Below are 21,732 nucleotides of genomic sequence, written 5' to 3' on the forward strand. Positions count from 1 at the left end.
AAGCGGGGCTTTAATCTGCGGGGATTCTTCGATGAGGACAGAGTAGAGTAGTCTGACATGGGGTGACAATCGATGGCGTCTGCGACAGGACAAGCCGTCACTCGTCTGAACTCTGCGGGCGCTGAGGTTAAAGCAGCGTTCCCCTGAGAAGCGGCTGAGTGGCATTGATGGCAAGGAGGGTCCCAACCTCCCCTGACAGACACATCTCATCCTGGATGCCATCTTCCCCTCCCCGTGCCTTGGCACAATGCAGGCAGTCTGAGAATAAGACTACATTATACTGACACCAGGCAGTTGACATACTAATCCTAGAACTAAAGGGCTACAGGGACCATTGATTCTCTATTCTTGGTAAAAGGCAAGAAGCCCGCCATCACTCCTCTTCGACCAGGGATGCTAATGGACTTTTTAAAATGTTGCCACGGAGATCCCCAGGAGCCATTCTGTTTTTGTCACTGCAGGGCCTTTTGAAGAATGTAAAAAAAAAAAAAAAAAAAATCCCCAGCTTCTATATCTGACATGTTTGTATTCAACAGCCCAGCTTAGATGTCTGGGCTGTGTCAAGTGTTTGCACACCGAATCTGCCTGGTCGGCGGCCGGATGTCTTAAACATTTAACGTCAGATTTCAGAATGAAAATACAATAATGGCAAAGTTGTTAAGCTCACACTGTTTGTGCCTGTGGGTTTGTAAAGTATTCAATTTCCATCTAAGTGCTTGGGACTGGGTATCGATCTTCCAAGTTTATATGCTCTTGACTGAATGGTTGTGACACCATCGTGGACTGAAAAATACATCATCATCATCCAAAACTAAATTTCAATGCTTTGAGTGGTTGTTTATTTCAACACTTTGAGTGTACAAAGACATTCAGTGTAGAAATAAAAATAAACGAAAATATGAAAGGTCCCATATTTGACATTGTGTTACATTTAGAAGTGTTGATCCAGAAGAAGATATGTGGTTTTAAAAGCCAAAAATCATCCCACTGTAGTTTAACATCCACAACAGGTCAGCAAGCCAATCAGAAGAGCTGAGCAGAGCCTCTCTTCTGATTGGCTGTCTGTTTCTGAATCATCCAAAATAGCAGAATATACAGTCAATAAGCACTCGGCAAATCCTGCAAAGTTAAATGGTAGCTCCAGGTGGGTGGGACTTGGGGCATGGATGAGGGCAGTGACTGGAATGTTGTGACATCACAAAGTCACAGGAAGTCCTGGCAGCTGGTATTAAGGCTCAGTTTCTGAATACAAGCTATGTGTACTTTTCTGTGGATTACTTGTTTCATTATGGAACATAAACCTAAATCATAATCACACTACACATGGACTACGTATATTAGGCCTGTAACGATACACGTGTCGAAATTGAAACCGCAACACTCTAAGACACGAACCTGTGTCGCCAATGAAATGTCATAACCGCGACACACCCATTCCAACGCTCCGTGGCTGTTTTTTTGCTTTGCCCCCTGGGTACATGGCACAGACGGCAAGTTTGTTCCCTAAATTTAAATAGTCTCCACAATGGAGTTAAGTTCTGTTTATTTAGAGAAGAGAATAGTTTATTTCTTTTTAATTTATTATTGTTATAATTAGGGCTCGCGACCGGTCGTGTATCTGGCCCTTCAAATTATAAGCCCTATAGCCTTTCATATACAGTTCAGTCATATTGATTTTGACTTAATTTTGACAAGACATGGCTCCAAATGTTTGGGTTTTTTTTTTTCCTGCGACCAATCGACCAATGAGATTTTGGTTGGCTAATGTTTTTTTGGTCGACCAGTGCTTGGTCGACTATTTGGGTGAAGTTATAATTGTTATTGTTATATATTGTTGTTATAATAAATAATCCAGTTTTTGCTACCAAAATCTCTTCTTTTTTTGACCTTAAAAATTTAGAATTGAATCTAATCGTGTATCGAACTGTGGGTCAGAAATCGAGATACGAATCGAATCGTGACTTTGGTGTATCGTTACAGGCCTAATGTATATATATTATATGGATCCTTTACAATGGAATTGAAATTAGTATTGAAAATGTATTGTTTAGGTCAAGGTAATGGTTTCAGTACCAATATCAAACATCATTGAATGATACTCAATCTGCTCTAGTGTTTAGAATAGTCCAAAGAAATGTTTAATTATTTTCAAGGTCAGTGAAGGTAGCATTGTCGGATTAGGTTCTTCTTTTGCATTTTGAGCCCGTATTGCTTCAGTGTATCATCATCTAAAGAATGAAGTTCTCCATTTATAGACAGCGGTCCAGATAAAAGCTACAGATCTTAATAAACCACTGTGATTTCTAAAGAGTCATTGTCAAGTCCAGCCTGGTTGTAACTACACTACAAGGAACTCATTTGCGTCACATGTGACTCCAGTCTGAACACCAGCCCACAGAATCCACCTTTGTGTCCTGTGGGAGTTGTTCTCTCAATTATTGCCAAATTCTCCTTGATCCCAGTTCCAATTTGCCGCGCCGACGTCTACGTGGTTAGCCATAGGAAATCTAATTAGCAACGTATCTCCCGTGTGAGGGGGTTGAGTGCAGAGTTGAAATAACCGCTGGGTAAAGCAAGGGAGGGAAGAAAAAAAAATTGCAGCAAACAGACAAAAGTGGCTTTTTTTTTGTGTGTGGAAAGAACATTCACGGTCAATACTCTCTAACTACTTTACGTGTATCCCCGAGGAAATCTAGTTTTTTCGCATGTGTTGTGTTTGAATGTCAGCGAGGACTGCTGGTGGAGAGCGAACTCCAGGAAGGGTGTGAGCGCTGAGAGAAAAACAGCCCTGTTGCCGACGGTGATGAGCTGTGTGATTCATGTCATGAGACTGCAATGAGAACGGTGGTCTGATGAACCTTCCAGAAGGAGTTTGGGGAGGGACAATACGGTCTCAGGCCTCCACAATGAAATGTTTGTCTCGCCGCGCACCGTTCATATCATGTGTTGTTTTTCCTCCTGTCACATTAAAATTCCCATGTGGCTGTTTTGACAACAACAAAATCATCAGGCAGATTTTTTTTTTTTTTTTTTTTTTTTCATTCTTCTCTTGCAAAGCAGGGGAAGCAAGACGAGTTGACACCCTGTGATTATGTCTCTAATGCTAATGGAAAACAAATATTGCCAATATGTGGGGTGAGGTTGCTTTAACTCTCCTGTTGTCCACCTGGGTCAAGGAAGGAAGGAAGGCAAGAAGGACAAAGGGAGGGAAGGAAGGAAGGAAGGAAGGAAGGCAGGCAGGCAGGCAGGAAGGAAGGCAGGAAGGACAAAGGGAAAGATGGGAGGAAAGAAGGAAGGAAAGATAGATGGAGGGAGGGAACAGATTGGGTCAGGAAGGAAGGAAGGAAGGGAGGGAAAAGGAAGGAAAGAAAGATGGAGGGTCAGTTGGATCAAACGAGGAAGGAAGAAGTAAGTAAGGACGAAGGGAAGGAAGAAATGAAGAAGGAAGGAAGGAAGGGAAAAAGGATTGTGGAAAGAAGGAAGAGAGAAAGGAAGGAAAGAAGGAAGGATGGAGGAAGGGAACAGATTGGGTCAGTCGAGGGTTAAATGAATGTGCGTCTGTAATATAATTTTCTGGTGGAGCAGGTCAATGTAGATGTATGCTCCACAAACGCCACCATAAAGTCCCATGTATTCATCTGTATTCATTGTAATCATCAAGCAGATATGCCTGCTCATTATGCTGGGATGCATGTACGACAAAAAAAAAAAAAAAGTCCGACTGGAGGTAAATGTGGGGGCTTAAAAATTTCCACAGGGAAATCCAAGTGCACAGAGGCGACAGGTACAGTACGCTCCATTCTGTGACTATCGAAAACAAGTGGATTAGGTACAGATAGATGGAGCCTTGGATAGATGGATAGATATAGACTGCTGATAACAATAGAATTTAGGGAGAAACAAAAGGATTATGATAATGCTCCACTGTTTGCTTGTGTGCAGCAGGTGCTGGCAGAAAATAGACATCCCAAGAGCCGACAGGTGCTTACAGTGCTGTGCAGCTGACTGAGGATAAAATTGGAGTTTAGATTTTAAGTGTGACTTTTTATGAGGCTGTTAACCCCAGCCAAGGAGGGACAGAGGAACATGAAAATGCACTCTCAGAGGTTTATGTTTGAATTTAAATGACTCTTAGTCCTCATCTATGTCAACCAATAAAAATTGAGATGCCCTTCTTCTTCTCGTCCCATTTCTGCGCTTACCCACTTTAAAGGCCTTTGGGTTTGCAAAATTCTGTGTGGATACATTTTATCAATCTGCAGACGCCCACGCTTCTGGCTAATCCAAACGAAAGTCAGATTATCAATGAGGCGTCCCAGCATCCCAGAAAACTCTCCTATCCTCCAAAGAGGTCCAACTGCCAAAGTATCCCAGATGGCTTTACAAGTCCACTTCATTAAAAAAACAAAACGATCCGAGCCATCCCGTCCAAACCGGAGAACGCCGAGAGCAAACACGGGGATGGGGATAAGCGCCGGCTTATTTCGCATCGGCAGCTGTCAGCTCATCAGGCATCCACTCTCTTCTCAGACTGCACACACAGTCATTAAGTGATTAGACTTTGTGTTAGGTTAAATTAAGAAAGTTCAGGGTTCCAGATGGAGAGGGAGGGAGGGGGGGTGCATTGTTGAAACATTAACACGGGTGGTAAAACTGGGAGGTTAGAGACACTTCTGTCAAAAAAAGTGATATCAAACAACAGGTTTCTGCCTCTTCACAGGAAGTTGTTCACTCTTGCCATATTTGCTTGATCTTGCTGGGATCTGTTGAGTCTGTAAATCCTATTATAAAGAGAAGATCTACACCTTCTCTTTTATAAAGTGCTTTGAGACAAGTTGGTGCTACATTAAAAAAAAGAACTTGACTTCATTAGTAAGTCACTGAAACAAAAGAACAGAACCAGTGTTGCACCAGAATTTGATGAGTTATAAGTAGGACACATGAACTAGGGCTGGTTGTCTATAAAGTGATGTACTTTTGGTCCCCCAAAATTAGTTTTCATCAAATAAAATAAGGCAAACTTCTCGTATGTAAACCTCGTAATAAAATTTTTAAAAAGTGCAGTTTCTTCTGAATGGATAAACAGGACAGGGAAACTATTCAATACCTGACATACTTCATGTACTACCATGACAGCATGCACTCGGAGGCCAGTCTGATGGAACAGAAATAGGATGTACTGTAGTTCAGCTGCAAGACTGAAACCTGTGAGATTGCTTTAGAGTGTTATTTACCACTCTCTAACCCGCAAACACTTCATGAACTTGTGTGTGTAAAGTGGAAAGTCTTTTGTGTGCTGGTTGTCCATGCCAGTATTTGGGAAATAACCCAGCAAAGGTCAGCCTTGAACTTGAAATATGAAGGCGACGACTCGGATCCTGACACAGCATTTCTTCTTCCCTGTTAAAGGCTTTGGCTGAGAGCTCACCAATTTGTTTTTACATCATCACCGACCTTTATTCTCACTTAGTCACCTCCCATTTTTGCCTAGAATATGGCCGGGGGGCATGTCAGTTCAGACCAACCTGCTCTGCAGGGGCGAGCTGCCAAAGGAGGCGGGGCTCCTGACTCTTAACATTGTGTCAGTGGTGGTGTGCACCATTGTCTCTGCCTGTGTTAGTGTGCTGACACAGTTTTCTCTCTCTGCGCGATGATATGGCAATCAACTCTTTAATCCTGAATTTGATATGGCCTTAAGGCAAACCCCTCCTCTTTCCACTTGTCATCCAGTTCCTCATAGCTTAAGTAAACTCTGTTACTTTAATCCAGTAAAGCTTGCAAAATGTCTCCAGCAGCAGCTCAGAATAATGATAAAGCCATTAAGAGACGACATTGTCTGTGTCTTATGGCTTGTAGCAGTGGTATTACCAGAGTTTGGTTCTATACGTACAGGAATGTAATATATGACACTCTAGTTGTTCAGAGTATCACCGAAAATGCTGGCATCAGTAACTGTGAGTACCAGAGACCAGGCACTGATCTGAGACCACATGTATCTGTTCACCAGTTAGCTCCGTTAGCGTGGCCGCTGTCAAACTTTGGAGTGATGTATTTATAAAACACTACAAATAACCTGCATACCTGTGTATTGCATACGTGTGTCTGTTCGTCTTTTTCTGGCCAGTCGTCATGGAAATACGACGCTCTGCCAGTGATGTGCCGTTAGGACCCGTTAGGATAGAAACGTGTGTATGAGCTGAAAAACGAAACAGTATATCACTGTATACACCAGTATTTTTTAAAGTAACCATTGTGAACTGCACTTGTAGTTAGGAATTGTTATTTATTCCACGATTTACAGTATATACATTCTTTTTCACTAGACAATAGAAGAAAGGTATTTACTCATGTTTATTTAAGGGTTTAACCTGAACCAGGCCTTATAACAATAATTATCATATTACATCCATGCAGTAGTAGTATATACTATACACACATACAGTATATATACATGCAGTGTTTATATATAATTATATAATTATATAATAATTATTATTTTTTTTTTAATAAACAGACTGGTTGGTAGAGCAGGCCCCCCATGTGCAGAGGCTACAGTCCTTGGTGCAGCCGGCGCTGTCGAGTCCCGACTCGAGCGGCCCTTTGCTGCATGTCACTCCCCTCTCTCTGCCTCCCCATTTCCAGTCTCTCTCTACTACTACACTATCGATTAAAGACAATAGCCCAAAAAAAAAGTGAAACTTAAGTGAGAGCCGGGGTCCTACCATGCTCCTCAATGTCGATATACCATCACAAAAGTTATAAAAATATTATATGAAGGTTGAAACGTTCCTTAGTGTTGGTTTAACAAACAAATAAATAACACAGACTGGTATTGGTATCGGTACTCGGTATCGGTCGATACCCACAGCACAAGTATCGGAATCGGTATTGAAAGGTAAATAATGGTATCGGAACATCTTTAAATGACACATATGTTCCTATATGTATGGTGGCTGTCTGAATATCACAACAGATGTGAACCAGTTGTTGAGATGCTGTGGTGTGTAGGACTCTTTGTGTGGTGCTAAGTGGCTGCTTTGTGTCTAATATAAGCATTTACATGACTAAAAGTCCTTTAAGCCCCTGTCCCCCTGCCCTGAATGTTTTTGACATTTTAAGGGATTTTTTTTTCTTCTTTTTCTCATGGATTTGTGTCTTGGAGCGATACCACTACAACATAATCTGTTTGTTCAAATGGTTGTTCCTCCTTGGCAGGAAAAAAAACAAGCAGATCACGGCATATGAGGCTAATCCATATTGTCCTGATATATCGCCTAAGGCAGGCCACACAAGCTGTTGTAATTCTCAGAGTAAACACAAGCAGACACCCGCCCACTCCCCTCGATTTATGGCGTCGTGATCATCACTTGACCTCATTGCTAAATGCAGCCTTCTCCCCTGCATTTAAATGAAGCAGGCTATTATCAATATTGATGGCAGTTCATGTCTCCCTTGACTTAATTTTTGTTGCGCCCACTTAAAACCATGTGGCCCAAGTCTCTGCCAAGACACAGAGTACATAAAGTAGGGATGGGGGGCTTGTAAGAACCCCAGTGGAGTGGAGGACACATCGCCCTTAATAAGTTGGCTGTGAGCACAGGTCATCGCAGTTTGAAGTTTGTTTGAACAAATCCCTCTGCCGTCCATCTGTCACCGTCTCCTCCCTGGGATATCAAACAGATGTGGAAATTAACATTTGTGCACAGTCTCATCTTTGTGCACAGAGAGCAGGGTCGTTAATTATTCCCACACAGACTCTCATCTCCAACTCCGACCTGAAGGAGAAGCTTTCCCTGGCTTTTTTTATTTGTTTGTCAGACAGTTTATTGAAAATGGTAATGTGCGACTTTGAATGCAGGTGAATCTTTCTGTTGTTCTTCATTTGTATGAGATTTCTGTCAGACACCTACGTCCTTACCTTTGACTTTGTTTGTTTTTACTTGTTGCACCCTGTGTCTGTCTTTACCTGCTGAGCTGTGCCTGTAATTATGCAGAGCAGAGCTATTCTGACTATGTGGAGGAAAAACAGAAAAGATGATTCACATGCTGTTCACCAGCCAACTTTATCTGAAAGGATCTACTCTGGCCATATTGGTGTATATCACACCAGGTGTCTAGAATTACTAATTCACCATGTATAAAATATGTGTGAAATTCCATTTAGGTTGTTTATAATTACCGTTTACTTTTATGGAAGCCATAAAGTTACAGTTTCAGGCCAGTCAGCTTGATATATAGTAGTCCAACTTAAGTTTTTATCTAAACTAAAACTTTGTTATGATACTGTTCTGCCTTGCATATTCTTTAAATGACTATAATGTACATGTCTCTATATCTATAAAAAAAGATATATATGGTCTTAAGAACCAAAAACCATCTCAGTGTAGTTTTACATCTCCTCTATCAGCGTTGCTCTGGAGTTCTGCACAACAGGTCGGTGTTAAGCTGCGTTCACACCGGACCTTTTGTTTTTCGAACGAGCGACAAGTTTACATGTTAAGTGAATGCAAACGAGCAATTGAGCGTTTGATCACACAGGCGAAAAAACGGACGGAGCGTTTTTTCACTCTGTCGCTCGAGATGAGAAATCCCAACTCTCCGACCGCCAGTCACTCGTCGCTCAGCGCTGATTGGCTGCCGTGGTGTCGGTGTAAACAGAGGCACATGGCAGTGGGCATGACGTCATCAAAGCGAAAATGCGAGTCTGTGGCTCTCCAAATTGACGAGCGAATGCAGCTGAGCGACGGGGTGTTTTTTTGGAGCGATACGAGCGACAGCGACAAAAATAAAAGGTCCGGTGTGAACGCACCTTTAGCCAATCAGAAGAGAGAGCTTTGAGCCTGTCCTCTGATTGGCTGATTGTTTCTGAGTGATCAAATTAAAATAGAACAGATTTCAGTTAAAACACACAAAGAAACCAAAAACCTGAAATGTGGGATGGAGGGTCCAGGTGACATCACAAAGTTACAGAAGTCCTGACAGCTGGTTTTAAGGCTCAGTTTCTGAATACCAGCGGTGTGTATTTCTCTGTGGACTGAGGCTTTGATACTTTCACTGTATTAATATAGAACCTAGAGCTGCTTTATAATCACACTATACATGGACATATACCTTTATACTATGTGGGTCCTTTAATTTTTCAACTTATCATAATAAATACACCAGGAGCATCATTTAGGAGGAGGGTTACACTCAAGTCAGCTCAGAATGATCTTGACTGACTTGAACGTCAGAGCCTCCAGCTGTTTTTATGATACCATTCAAACATGCAGACCTTTAACCTGTGTGATAAACGCTGCCATCAGGGTGTGGTGTCACGGCGGGGTGTTCCTCCTCCTCCTAGGTGGAGGTCTCACCGTGCTAAATCAACTGTGACAGACGTTAGTTGGAGGCAAATGAGGCAGGTGTCCTGGTTATCAGAGCCCAGCTCCCTGCCTCCTCTCCAGGTTGTTCCCCTTGCTGGCTCTGCTTCTGTCTCACACATGATCTCCAAATTATTTTCCATATGTGTGTATGTGTGTGTGTCTCAGTAGTTCACTGGACACTCAATCACATCAGCGCACTAACAGATGGACATAATCCTAACAGGAACTGCTGCTGCCTTTCAACATTGTTCAATCTCGTACTTGACGGGTGCAGTTTACAGTACAACATGTACTTTAACATGAAGCAGATATGCATGTAGTATGTATACAGTGTGTGGCTGTGATATACCGCACCACCCTAACCTCCACCATCTTCTCTGTCTGGTTGCAGGTGGGAGGGGAACTTGCTGCGGGCCATGTGTTTCTGGTGAGGTCTCATCATCTGCCAAAATGAGGCCGACGCCCGGCTCGCCTCCGCCCGTCCTGCCGGCCATCTTGGCTCTCACCTTAGCCGCCTTCTTACCTCAGCTGTCCTCAGGAGCCACGCCGTTCCCACAAGACCTGGAACCAATCAGCATCGTGGGCAGAGAATGTAAGTTTAGCTGTGTAGATGTAGAAGCACTGCAGAAACTACAATTCTTACCAAGAATATTTGTCTTATTTCTAGTAAAAATATCATTTCTAGTCAAAACAAATCTCATTATACTTAAAATAAGACTCATCACATAAAAAGTAGCTTGTTTTTAGACACTTTTTACTCCTTTCAAGCATATTTTTACTTGAAATAAGTCTAAATAGTGGGGCAAGTTTTTCTTTCTTATTACAAGCACAAAAAAAACCTGCTTTCACTGGCAGATTTCCCTACTTATTTCAAGTGAAAATTTGTTTGAAACAAGTGAAAATTATCTAAAAACAAGTAAATTTTTAGGCTTATTTTAAGTGGAAATAGATTAGTTTGGACTAGAAATGAGACATTTTGACAAGAAATACAACAAATATTCTTGGAAAGATTTTGAAGTAAAGTAAAGCTTCCTAAGGTGTTAACTCCTCATCATCAGGGGAATGCGGTTTAGAGGGGTGGATGTGTTTGAGGCCATATTTGCAGCAACAAATGTATAGAGGTTTACTGGGCTGCTGAAATATTCCCTTGTTTTTAGTTCTGTTTTGTTGACTAAGTGTAAAAAGAGGTCATTTCAGCACAATAAGGAAATGCAGCAACTACAGAAAACACACGGCAGCAGCCAGGAGACCCACAGACAGAGTGCACTGTACAACTCTAATCTGTCCTGGCAAATAAACACACAGTCATTATCACAAATCTTAATTAGAATATGTTTCAGGCTTTTCCCACCTGATCTGCACTAACACAGTCAGCAGAGTTTGGTTGGTGAAAGCTGTCAATCAAACTCCGGAGTAGATCAGTGGATCGACCGATGAGTCACCAGAACTTTCCAAGAGAAGCAGTTCACTGTTGCATGTGTCTGTCAAGTTGTGTGCAGCCTCCCCACATGAACGAGATTTAAACTGGATTTCACTCAGTGATTCCTCCTTTTATTTTGAAAGGTCAGAGTGACATCTTTCCTCTCTGTGGTCATCTGCGTGAGAAAAACAGAAACATATGCATGACAGATGATGAGAGCTATGTATTCATGATTTGTTTCCTCAATTGTATTTAAAATTGTATTTTAACAGGTATTAATAACTGTTTATTTTACCATATTTTTTATGAACATTATTATTATTTTTAAGATATTTTTTTGCCTTTATTTGAAAGGACAGGGTAGAAAGACATACATCACCCCCTTCACCTTCATCATCACCCCCTTCTCCTTCATCATCACCCACTTCTTTATTGACAACTTCACATAATTCTTCAGTTCAGCTGGTTGGACATTACAGCCAAGCCCCACTGACCCTGGACTGTCAGAGAAGTTGACCTTTTACATTTGTGATCATTTGTGTGTCATTATTATTACTGTATTATTATTAGGGCCGCGGGCAATCGCACCGGGCACTGGTCCCAACAGCTATGAAATAGCTGCAGGGACCAGTGCCCGGGCGAAGCCCGGGCACTACTGTTATTGTGTGGATTTTTTCTTCCTTATTATTATTCTTCGTCCTCTTCCGGACTATTTTCGATTCGCTACTAGTCCTGCAACTCGAAGAGTTGCAGGACATATTATATATCAAAACGTGCGTCTTGATCGGGATCGCTGTGCTATTACTTTTCTCAACAGTCTACGAATTTTTCGCGACATAGTCGCGAAAAACAGCGCAAAAATTTTGCATGTAAGTCAATGGGACGGGCGGAAAAAAAAGACCGAAAAAGACCAATCATTGGAGTTTAACAAACGTCTACTGCTCAGGCATACTTTCACCTAGAGACTCCATTTAAACTTTAAACAGTAGACACAAGTCTTGTGTATTGTCGTATTACTCCACGTTTTGATAGGTCATATAGTTTTTGATCAATCCCTGTTCAATGACCATGATCATTTTTGGAGAAATTATGAGTTTATAATGGGTGTGTATTGCACGGAATGTTCGTGTCAGAGTGCGTGACATCATCGGTTAGAGTGGGAGAGAGTGAAGAAACATTCTGTATTTTTTCTGGATAAACTGTCAGCACGGCCACAATTTACACTCTACACACATAATTTTTTCAGAATTTGTAAGACAAACTTGTTATCTCTCATGTCATGTGCTCAAAATATCAGAGAGACTTACAGAACTTACAGAATCAGCCTCTGAGTGCGGCCACGTCTGTCTCTGCTCCTCATTGAGTCCAATACAAATATTTTCTGAGAGAAGCAGAACGGCCTGATGTTTTAAAACTGCCAGCGTCGCCAAAATATTTACTGTAGAAACACCAAATCGTACCGAAATTTTCATTAAGTCCTTAGAGCAACGTTGATCTGTGTTTTGTTCTGATAGGAGTTACCGTTTTGTCATGCTAAGCCTAAATGTGAGACCGGTTTAGAGGCAGAAAATGGCTCTTTTTCTCCACGTTTCTGTCTGTCTCAGCCTGCGGGGGCCCCTATCGCCGTGGTAACCTCTTTGATCCTCAGGCCAGAGCTCGTTAACTTCATAAACAATCCACCTGGCGCTCGTTTAAATGTTTATAAACACAGACACAGCTAAATCAGACTGACACAGGATGCAGCTCATAGTCACACACACACACAGACTCTAGAACCAGCTTCATGTGATTACAGTCACACACACACACACACACACACACACACACACACACACACACCTTCATGTGATTAAAACACAGTTAACGTGCAACAGAATTTAAACTTAAACCATGATTTAATCTGGTTTTAAAGTTAAACCTTGTTGGTGTCACACACACACACACACACACACACACACACACACACACACACACACACACACACACACACACACACACACACACACACACACACACACAGGTAACCTAATGTGGTTACAGCTCCTCCATATCAGTGCTTATAGAAAGATGATCATGTGTCTGTCTGATCAGCTCTGTCTTGACCTTAAGGTCGTGGGTTTGATTCCCATGTTGACAGAGATGGCAAAATCGGCAGTAGCCCCGCGGCCCATTCAAAATTTCCCGAGAGGAAATTTTCTAGTTATCATTATTATCATTATTATTATTATTATTATTATTATTATTATTATTATTATTAGGCAAGGCAAGGCAATTTTATTTGTATAGCCCGTTTTTACAAACAGTTTGTCTCAACGGGCTTTACATGGCATCGTAACAACATCCTCTGTCCTTAGACCCTCACATCCACTGAGGAAAAACTCCATGGAAAACCCTTTTTATTAGGGCCACGGGCAATCGCACCGGGCACTGGTCCCAACAGCTATGAAATAGCTGCAGGGACCAGTGCCCGGGCGAAGCCCGGGCACTACTGTTATTGTGTGGATTTTTTCTTCTTATTATTATTTTTCCACTTCCGGCCGATTTTCGATGCGCTACTAGTCCAAAACGTGCGTCCTGATCGGGATCGGTGTGCTATTACTTTTCTCAACAGTTTACGAATTTTTCGCGACGTAGTCGCGAAAAACTGCGCAAAAATTTTGCATGTAAGTCAATGGGACGGGCGAAAAAAAAAAGACCGAAAAAGACCAATCATTGGAGTTTAACAAAAGTCTACTGCTCAGGCATACTTTCACCTAGAGACTCCATTTAAACTTTAAACAGTAGACACAAGTCTTGTGTATTGTCGTATTACTCCACGTTTTGATAGGTCATATAGTTTTTGATCAATCCCTGATCAATGACCATGATCATTTTTGGAGAAATTATGAGTTTATAATGGGTGTGTATTGCATGGAATGTTCGTGTCAGAGTGCGTGACATCATCGGTTAGAGTGGGAGAGAGTGAAGAAACATTCTGTATTTTTTCTGGATAAATTGCCACCACGGCCACAATTTACACTCTACAGACATAATTTTTTCAGAATTTGTAAGACAAACTTGTTATCTCTCATGTCATGTGCTCAAAATATCAGAGAGACTTACAGAACTTACAGAATCAGCCTCTGAGTGCAGCCACGTCTGTCCCTGCTCCTCATTGAGTCCAATACAAATATTTTCTGAGAGGAGCAGAACGGCCTGATGTTTTAAAACTGCCAGCGTCGCCAAAATATTTACTGTAGAAACACCAAATCGTACCGAAATTTTCAGTAAGTCCTTAGAGCAACATTGATCTGTGTTTTGTTCTGATAGGAGTTACCGTTTTGTCATGCTAAGCCTAATTGTGAGGCCGGTTTAGAGGCAGAAAATGGCTGTTTTTCTCCACGTTTCTGTCTGTCTCAGCCTGCGGGGGCCCCTATCGCCGTGGTAACCTCTTTGATCCTCAGGCCAGGGCTCGTTAACTTCATAAACAATCCACCTGGCGCTCGTTTAAATGTTTATAAACACAGACACAGCTAAATCAGACTGACACAGGATGCAGCTACTAACTAACTATGTGTCAAGTCAGTCACACACACACACACACACAGACTCTAGAGCCAGCTTCATGTGATTACAGTCACACACACACACACACACACACACACACACACACACACACACACACACACACACACAGGTAACCTAATGTGGTTACAGCTCCTCCATATCAGTGCTTATAGAAAGATGATCATGTGTCTGTCTGATCAGCTCTGTCTTGACCTTAAGATCGTGGGTTTGATTCCCATGTTGACAGAGATGGCACAACCCGCAGTAGCTCCCGTGGCCCATTCAAAATTTCCCGAGAGGAAATTTTCTAGTTATTATTATTATTTATTTGTATTTGTTTATTTACTGATTAAGAAAGGGATAAGTTAAGGTAAGCACCTGTCAGTGAGATGCACAATAAAATAGGATTAAAAATATAGAATAAGAAATAAATTAAGCAGGTAGAGACTGGGGGGATGACATGCACTAAGGATTGTCTCGGCCGGGAGTCGAACCAGCGATCACAGGACTCTCTGACCACTCGACCACTAAGCACCCCAAGAAAATGAACTTTTAAGTCATGTCAGCCATTTCTTTTTGTGAAAGAGTCTCATTCTGACACGCAGTACAAAATACAAAGTAGCACAATGTCAGTAGTTAGATTTTTTTTTTAAATTTCTTTTCCACTTTACTTGAGTTCATCCATTTGTACGGAACAGTTTTATGAAACAATAACAATCATGACACACCTCCGGTCCATGACAGCTAAGAGCTAAAGGAATAGACACTAAAAGTTGAGAGTGCAGCGCTAAGATTTTGAGCGAGCAGCATCACGGACGTTGGTCAGAGCAGCCGAGGGATTCATCAAGGCCAGCCAATCAGCGGGGAGGTCTACACAAGAGATCCTGGCCGCTAAGCGTAATGGCCCATAATTGATTTAAGAGGTGGCGGAGACCGTGGCCCACACACTGTAATTGATCTATCTGGAAGAGAGCAACGCGACCATTAGCAGAAATAGCTGCGCTAATAGTGCTATATGTGGAGCTCGGTCCCAGGTGTAATGAGAGCAATTTGTCACCTCCGGTTCCAGCAGGTGACGGCGTGGCACAAGGTCCCTCGCAACTCTGTGAGCCCGACTCAGGACCAGGGCAGACGCCTCACCTCGGCATTCTGTCTTTTTCAATGACAGACTGAACCCTGAGGAAGCTGCAGGCCAGTGGAGATATGTGGATACAGACACAGCTGTCCTGTGCCGGAGTCGGTTATAAAGAGCTCACTTATTGTTGGCAGGAAGCTTTACATGGAATTTTCATTTGTTAGAGCCGCTCAGGTCAATTTTAGCCATTAACTTTGTTAGAAGGAGAACAGAGGTTCTTTTGGAGGAGAGACAGACGGGTTTAGCATCAGAGTTTTTTTTAAAATGATTTAATTTTGTGGGAAATTCAGCAGTTCTAAATACTCACCTACTATTGTGACAAATAGTATCAAGCAAAAGTTTGGGCACCCCTGGTCAAAATGTCTGTTAATATGAACAGTTCAGCAAGTGGAAGATGAAATGATCTCCAAAAGACATAAAGTTACAGACGACAGATTCCCTTTATATTTTAAACAATATAATTTATATATATATAATTTAATATATTTTTTTACTTTCATCTTTTACATTTTCAAAATGACAGAAAAGGAAAAGGGCCAGTGTGTAAATACTAATGGTCAAAGTTATCTGAGAGCTCAAGTCTCCTGGGTTTCTCATTCTTTTGCAGGCTGCTGCTTTGTTTCCCTTTTTCACTCTGAAACTGTAGAAAACAAATTATTAATAGAATAATAAATAAATAATACACTGATATTGATTAAAATATTGCAAAAGAGTGTTTCATGTTTAACTTTATGTCTTTTGGAGATTATTCCATCTTCCACTTGCTGAACTGTTCACATTTACAGAAATTTGGACCAGAGGTGCCCAGACTTTTGCATGTCACTGTATTAAATATTATTATACTAAATGTATACACTGTGCAGCTGCACTGTGCACTGTGGTTGGCTCTTTTGTTATTTAGAAATATGATACAGGCTTAAAGCTCATGATTTAGAATTCTGGGATGGTTTTTGTTCATTATTGATCAATAAACTGTTTATTTTCATGATGAACTAATGGAAGTGTTTGTAGGCTGAATGATATACAGTCTTATTACAGTGTTGTAGCAGGTGTGTGGGATCAGGCACAGCTGGATAATTAATTTCTACATTTTAAGCGGTCGATTTTTGTTTTGTACCAAACAAATCAGTTCCTTTCCTCCTGCAGATTATGATTTGTCCCTGTAGCATCACAAAGCTTCATTTGTGTTGTTATCTTGCAGCATTTTACTGCTGCTCCTGTGATTTAGATCCAGTCCTTACTGAGACTTGAGTCCTGCAGCTCAGTCTGTAAAACTTCAGATAACAGTGAAAAACGATCACCGAGGTGATGTCATCAGAAGTCTGCCCAGCGGTCCAAAAGCTAATAAGTGGACTGTAACGTCAAAGGAGGACCAACAGAAACACAATGAGGGAGCTGGAGCCTTCAAATATTTGGGATTTAGGCCTAAACAATGAATCTATTATCAGAATAGCTGCTGATTAACTTTCTGGCCATCGACTGAAGGATTAATCGCTGCAGCTGGAAATCGCAGAGTGTTGTTGTGAAATGCTAGGCCCGGCCGGGGGCCACACAACATTTCTCTGCTCCATTCACCGAGAACGCACATTGTACCACCAACCCACTGGTGTCACTGGAATGAATGAAGAGGCTCAGTGTTACTGAGGCCGTGCCAGCGCCGCTCTGGATGCGGCCGGAGGATGTTCAGGCCCAGGTTTAATTCTGTCTTTGTCCGGCGCTCCCTCCCTCTCTCCCTCTCTCCCTCTCTCCCTGTACTCCTCCATCACTGCCTCCTGGACCGTCGGCGCCCCGGCTGCTCCCTTAAAGGGATAGTTCACCCAAAATTCAAATTTCACTCATTATCTCACCCTCATGTCGACTAAGAGCTGTGAGAATTTTCAGAGTCCTCCGTGCCTTCTCTGAGTTACGGGGGGGTCCGCGCAGCAGTATTTGTCCATATAATGGTTGTCAATGGATACCAACTTTCTTCGTCCAAAAAGACACACCAAAAAACATCCAAATACCTCCATGCTGCTCGTCTGTAATGTCCCTCTTGTACTGAAGCCCCGACATGAGAAATTGTTCCGCCGGTGACACAGGAAGAACAGTGAACTGAGACACTGGGAGCTTCCGCTACAAACAAGCTTAAAATATAGACTTATTTAATTTTTTTCGGAACAATTTCTCATGTCGGGGCTTCAATACAAGAGGGACATTACAGACGAGCAGTATGGAGGTATTTGGATGTTTTTTGGTGTGTCTTTTTGGATGAAGAAAGTTGGTATCCATTGACAACCATTATATGGACAAATACTGCTGCGCGGACCCCCCCGTAACTCAGAGAAGGAACGGAGGAACCAGAAAATTCTCACAGCTCTTAGTTGACATGAGGGTGAGTAGATAATGAGTGAAATTTCAATTTTGGGTGAACTATCCCTTTAAACTTCGCAGGGGTGTGGAAGTGCTGAGGAGTAATTAGAACTCCTCATTCGCCAGGGGACGGGTAGCGGTGGTGGGGGTGGGGGCATGGTGGGCCGCCGAGCCACTGGGAGTCTCCTCACCAGACAGCACAGCAAGGTCCAACGCTCAGCCAGACATTTAGGCATTTAAATCTTTAAACAGTCGATTTGAGACGAGCGGTTGGGGGAACGTCGGCCTCCCTGCAGAGAGACTAATTTCAGATTGTGCTGCGTCTCTAGCGGTGGATTGCTAATTCAGCAGCAGCCCGGGTCAGATGGGAGGCTGGAGGGCACTTAATACAGTACTTTACAGATGGAGAGAGCGCCGCAGCCCCCGAGCTCAGTCTTTGCTCACTGTAAAAAAGAAAAAGAAAAGAAGGAACAGCAGGGGAAGTCTCTGTGATGGGAAAGACAGCCCGGTGTCAGTATTGAGCAGGCTAATTTTATTTCTGCCTCCAGCATCCTCTCTCTTCTTTTCTTTTCTTTTTTTTTTCTTGTGAGGTATATCCATCCGCTGGCTGACTGTCATTCTGTTATTTAAAGCGCTGGGCACCGTCTCCCACTGTTTAAATTAAGGTCTCCCTCTAGTGAGCGGGTCTGCCGTGTGACAACAGGGAGGCAGGAAGAAATTAAAATGCGGCAGAAAAATGAAAATCAGTCTTAGTGCCACACAGAGCTGATATTATAGCTCTCTCTATCTCTGTACCGTTCCCCTCAGCTCATCTGGTCTTACCTTTTTTATTTAATTTTTTTGTTATTATTTTTATGCAGAGACTCGCACCTTGTTATTTCCACTGAGCCCTGCCTGTGGTAACAGGAAGTTTGTCTTAACCAGTGGCTCTCAAACTTTCTCACATCAACAACTGATACAAATCAGGTGGCATCCAATTTTTTTTAACTTTTATTAAAAGACTGTGTTTGATTTTTTTTTCTCTCTCTCCTCTGGAGCCAGTTCTAAAGCCTGATCCATTCATGCGAAAAGAAATACAATTGATAGCCTGTCTGAGCAGCAGCAGAAGAAGTGAAGTTAAAGAGCATGACTGTTCACAGAGTTCATATCACTTCCTCCTCTGCTCCTCTGTCCATCATGACAATGTCTGTTTTTTCCTCTTATGAACTTATTTATTTATTTATTCCCTGTACTTTTAGATTGTTGAACCCCAGTGCAGCCTGGGGAAGTGGGTGGGCTTGGAGTTTCAGTGTTCTGGATATCAACATAAGAACAGCAGTTGATGAATGTCCAGATGTGCATGGATAAATAAGAGCAGCATGGTTTATGTTGTATTAAAAGAGTCCATGTCTAATATCATAACTTATGGTTCTGCTTTGCTGCTGTTTTTTTTTTTTTCCTTCTGTAATTCAACCTTCAGCAGCGGGGGGAGGGGTGGGGGGTAAAATAATAATTTAAAAATTGTTCACAAAAGAAAGACATGGTCAACACCATAGTCATACAGTAAGTCATTGTAATGCTTATTGATGGAGATACAGTGGAAATAAATGATCCTCCATCAACCCCCTGCCTCAAGGTCCCAGAGGGAACCCAAGCCCCCCCCACCACCACTCCACATGGAGAACCACTGCTTTTTTTTCCCCAACTCTCTTTATTGATTTTTCTCATTTTGAACATAGAACACATCAGACACAACAGACATCTTACACATTTACACGTACACGTTAACATAAAAAGGGTCATTTAAATTGTATTAACTTATGTATCTCAAGATGAAAAATAGACAGATGAAGGGGATTAATTTAAAAATAAAAAAAGGAAATAAAAAAGATTATACATACCCAAACATGTATACACTCTTCAAAAGTAAAAAAGAAAGACAAAAAAAGACAAAAACTAAACAGAGACAGGGAAAAATTATATATATATATATATATACATATATATATATATATGTATAGGTATATATTATATATATAGTACGTATATATATATATATATATATACATATATATATATATACATATATATACGTATATATATATATATAAAATATAATTAAAAAAATGAATAAAATACAGTCACAAAATACAAGTCTTTCCTTCTATGAAGATCACTTCTATAGCTTGCCCTCAGACTATGTTGTGGTTAAAATAATCAATAAACAGAACCACTGCTTTTTACCATGTGCTATCATTTGCCAGACGAACACATTTGAATTGTCTTCACGACAACAGTGAGCCGAACTCTGCGCGACCCCGGAGACAAACGGTTTAAATGTGGGTCGAGCAGCCAGACCCCCCCTTACCCCCCCTCCACCGAGATGCTTCTTGATTTGTTTCCTGGTCCTCACTTGGCCGGCTCCCCAGACACGTCTGCTCAGAAATGCTCACCACGAGCCATTTATTTAAATCACCCTGACTTGTATGACACCGCTGCGTAATTTGCAACTTTTGGATGCGGTGTTGTTTTTTAATCCCCTCCCCCTGCCCGCCCTCCTCCACAAGTGCACATTAGCATACGTTGTGTGTGTACGTGTGTGTACGTGTGTGTGCTCTGGGTTTTTAGCACAATAGGCCAAACTGTAACATTGGCTTTGTGTTTCTTAAACTGCAAAGGTGTAATGTTGGCTTCCTTACACACGGGTCTTTGCAGGTTTCTTTTTTTTTATTGCAAAGTGCAAAATACAATACAAATAAGCATCTTCAAATGCAATTACAAAAGCATTTCTTACAGTACATTGAAAAAGAATAGGATATAAACAGAACAATAATAGAAAGTAAAGCAAATAAATAAAAAAAAACCCATCATTTTCTTATAGGGGATCAATCAAAAGAAAAAGTTGATATACTGTCATACAGCAATAGGGCTTTCTTTGATTTCATAAGTTTTAATCAATCAAAGTAAAGGTGCAGTTCTTTTTAAAAAATGTAGAAACGTGGGGTAGTTTTTGAGAATTTACATTTGTGTAGAAAGTATTTGGCGAGTATAACCAATTTATTTATGTTATATTCTAGTTTTCTTTCCTCCATTATGAAACCAAATCTCACATTATTGTAAGTCAGGGGTGGCACATCTATATTATTATAGGTTATCCAATTTTTGAAGTCCTTCCAAAACAAATCAGATAGATTGCAAGAGAACATTAAATGTGCAGGTGTTTCTACAGTACGTGTCTGCACAGGTTAACAGCTCCGATTTCTCTTATTTTATCTGTGAATTCATTTCAGGTTTGAGCTCTGACTGTCTTTTCACTGTTTTTAAAAACACTTTTTAATAAGACCACAGAGGGACAGTCACGTCTCAGTCTCATTTTCTACTGCTGTCTGTCAGTATTAAGACCGTTTCTCTTCTTCTCTCCGTCTCCTTTGTCCACGCAGCCTCCTACCTCTACCCCAGCTTCCAGGGACTCATGTCGGACAATGACACAGTCCGCCTGGGCCTGGACTTCCAGAGGATGCTGAGGATCAACCACATGCTCTACATCGCTGCTCGGTCAGTACACCCCCCAAGTGTGTGATTGGGGATCTGACTGGTCTTATGCTTTTTATTCTGATGAGATGTTGGATATTGGATAAGTTGTACGTAAGGGACAATGCTCAACAAGTTGTCTATTATCAGGAATTAATAGATGACGCAAAGTCCATAAATTCCTGATAATCGGACACCAACCCGCTTATATCATGGTCACTTACCAAAGAAAAGAAGCTCTTACTCAAAGTCTAAAGAAAAACTCTCTTCAGGTGTGTTGGCAAAAAAAAAATCTAAGAGAAAGCAGGGAAAGGCTTGCACAGTGGTGAAAAAAAAGGAATGTCCATTAAAAAGGTTGACGGATGTAAAGTAGCATGTTTAGTGGTCCATCAAAGAATATGAAAATA

General features: G+C 41.5%; 1 protein-coding gene across 3 annotated transcripts in view; it reads left to right on the forward strand.

The window, feature by feature from the left end:
• The window catches only part of sema6cb (semaphorin 6Cb), a 257,350-nt gene that overhangs the window by 144,513 nt on the left and 91,105 nt on the right, over nt 1–21,732 (forward strand). For all 3 annotated transcript variants that reach the window (XM_085803468.1, XM_085803466.1, XM_085803467.1), the window contains exons 4-5: nt 9,757–9,957; nt 21,235–21,349. In XM_085803468.1, the coding sequence (XP_085659594.1) occupies nt 9,816–9,957; nt 21,235–21,349 (257 nt within the window). In that variant the 5' untranslated portion in view covers nt 9,757–9,815. The remainder of the gene's footprint in view (nt 1–9,756; nt 9,958–21,234; nt 21,350–21,732) is intronic.

This window comes from Trachurus japonicus, chromosome 16, assembly GCF_045865225.1.
Source record: "Trachurus japonicus isolate A0001 chromosome 16, Traja_1.0".
In the NCBI taxonomy this organism is placed as follows: Eukaryota; Metazoa; Chordata; class Actinopteri; order Carangiformes; family Carangidae; genus Trachurus; species Trachurus japonicus.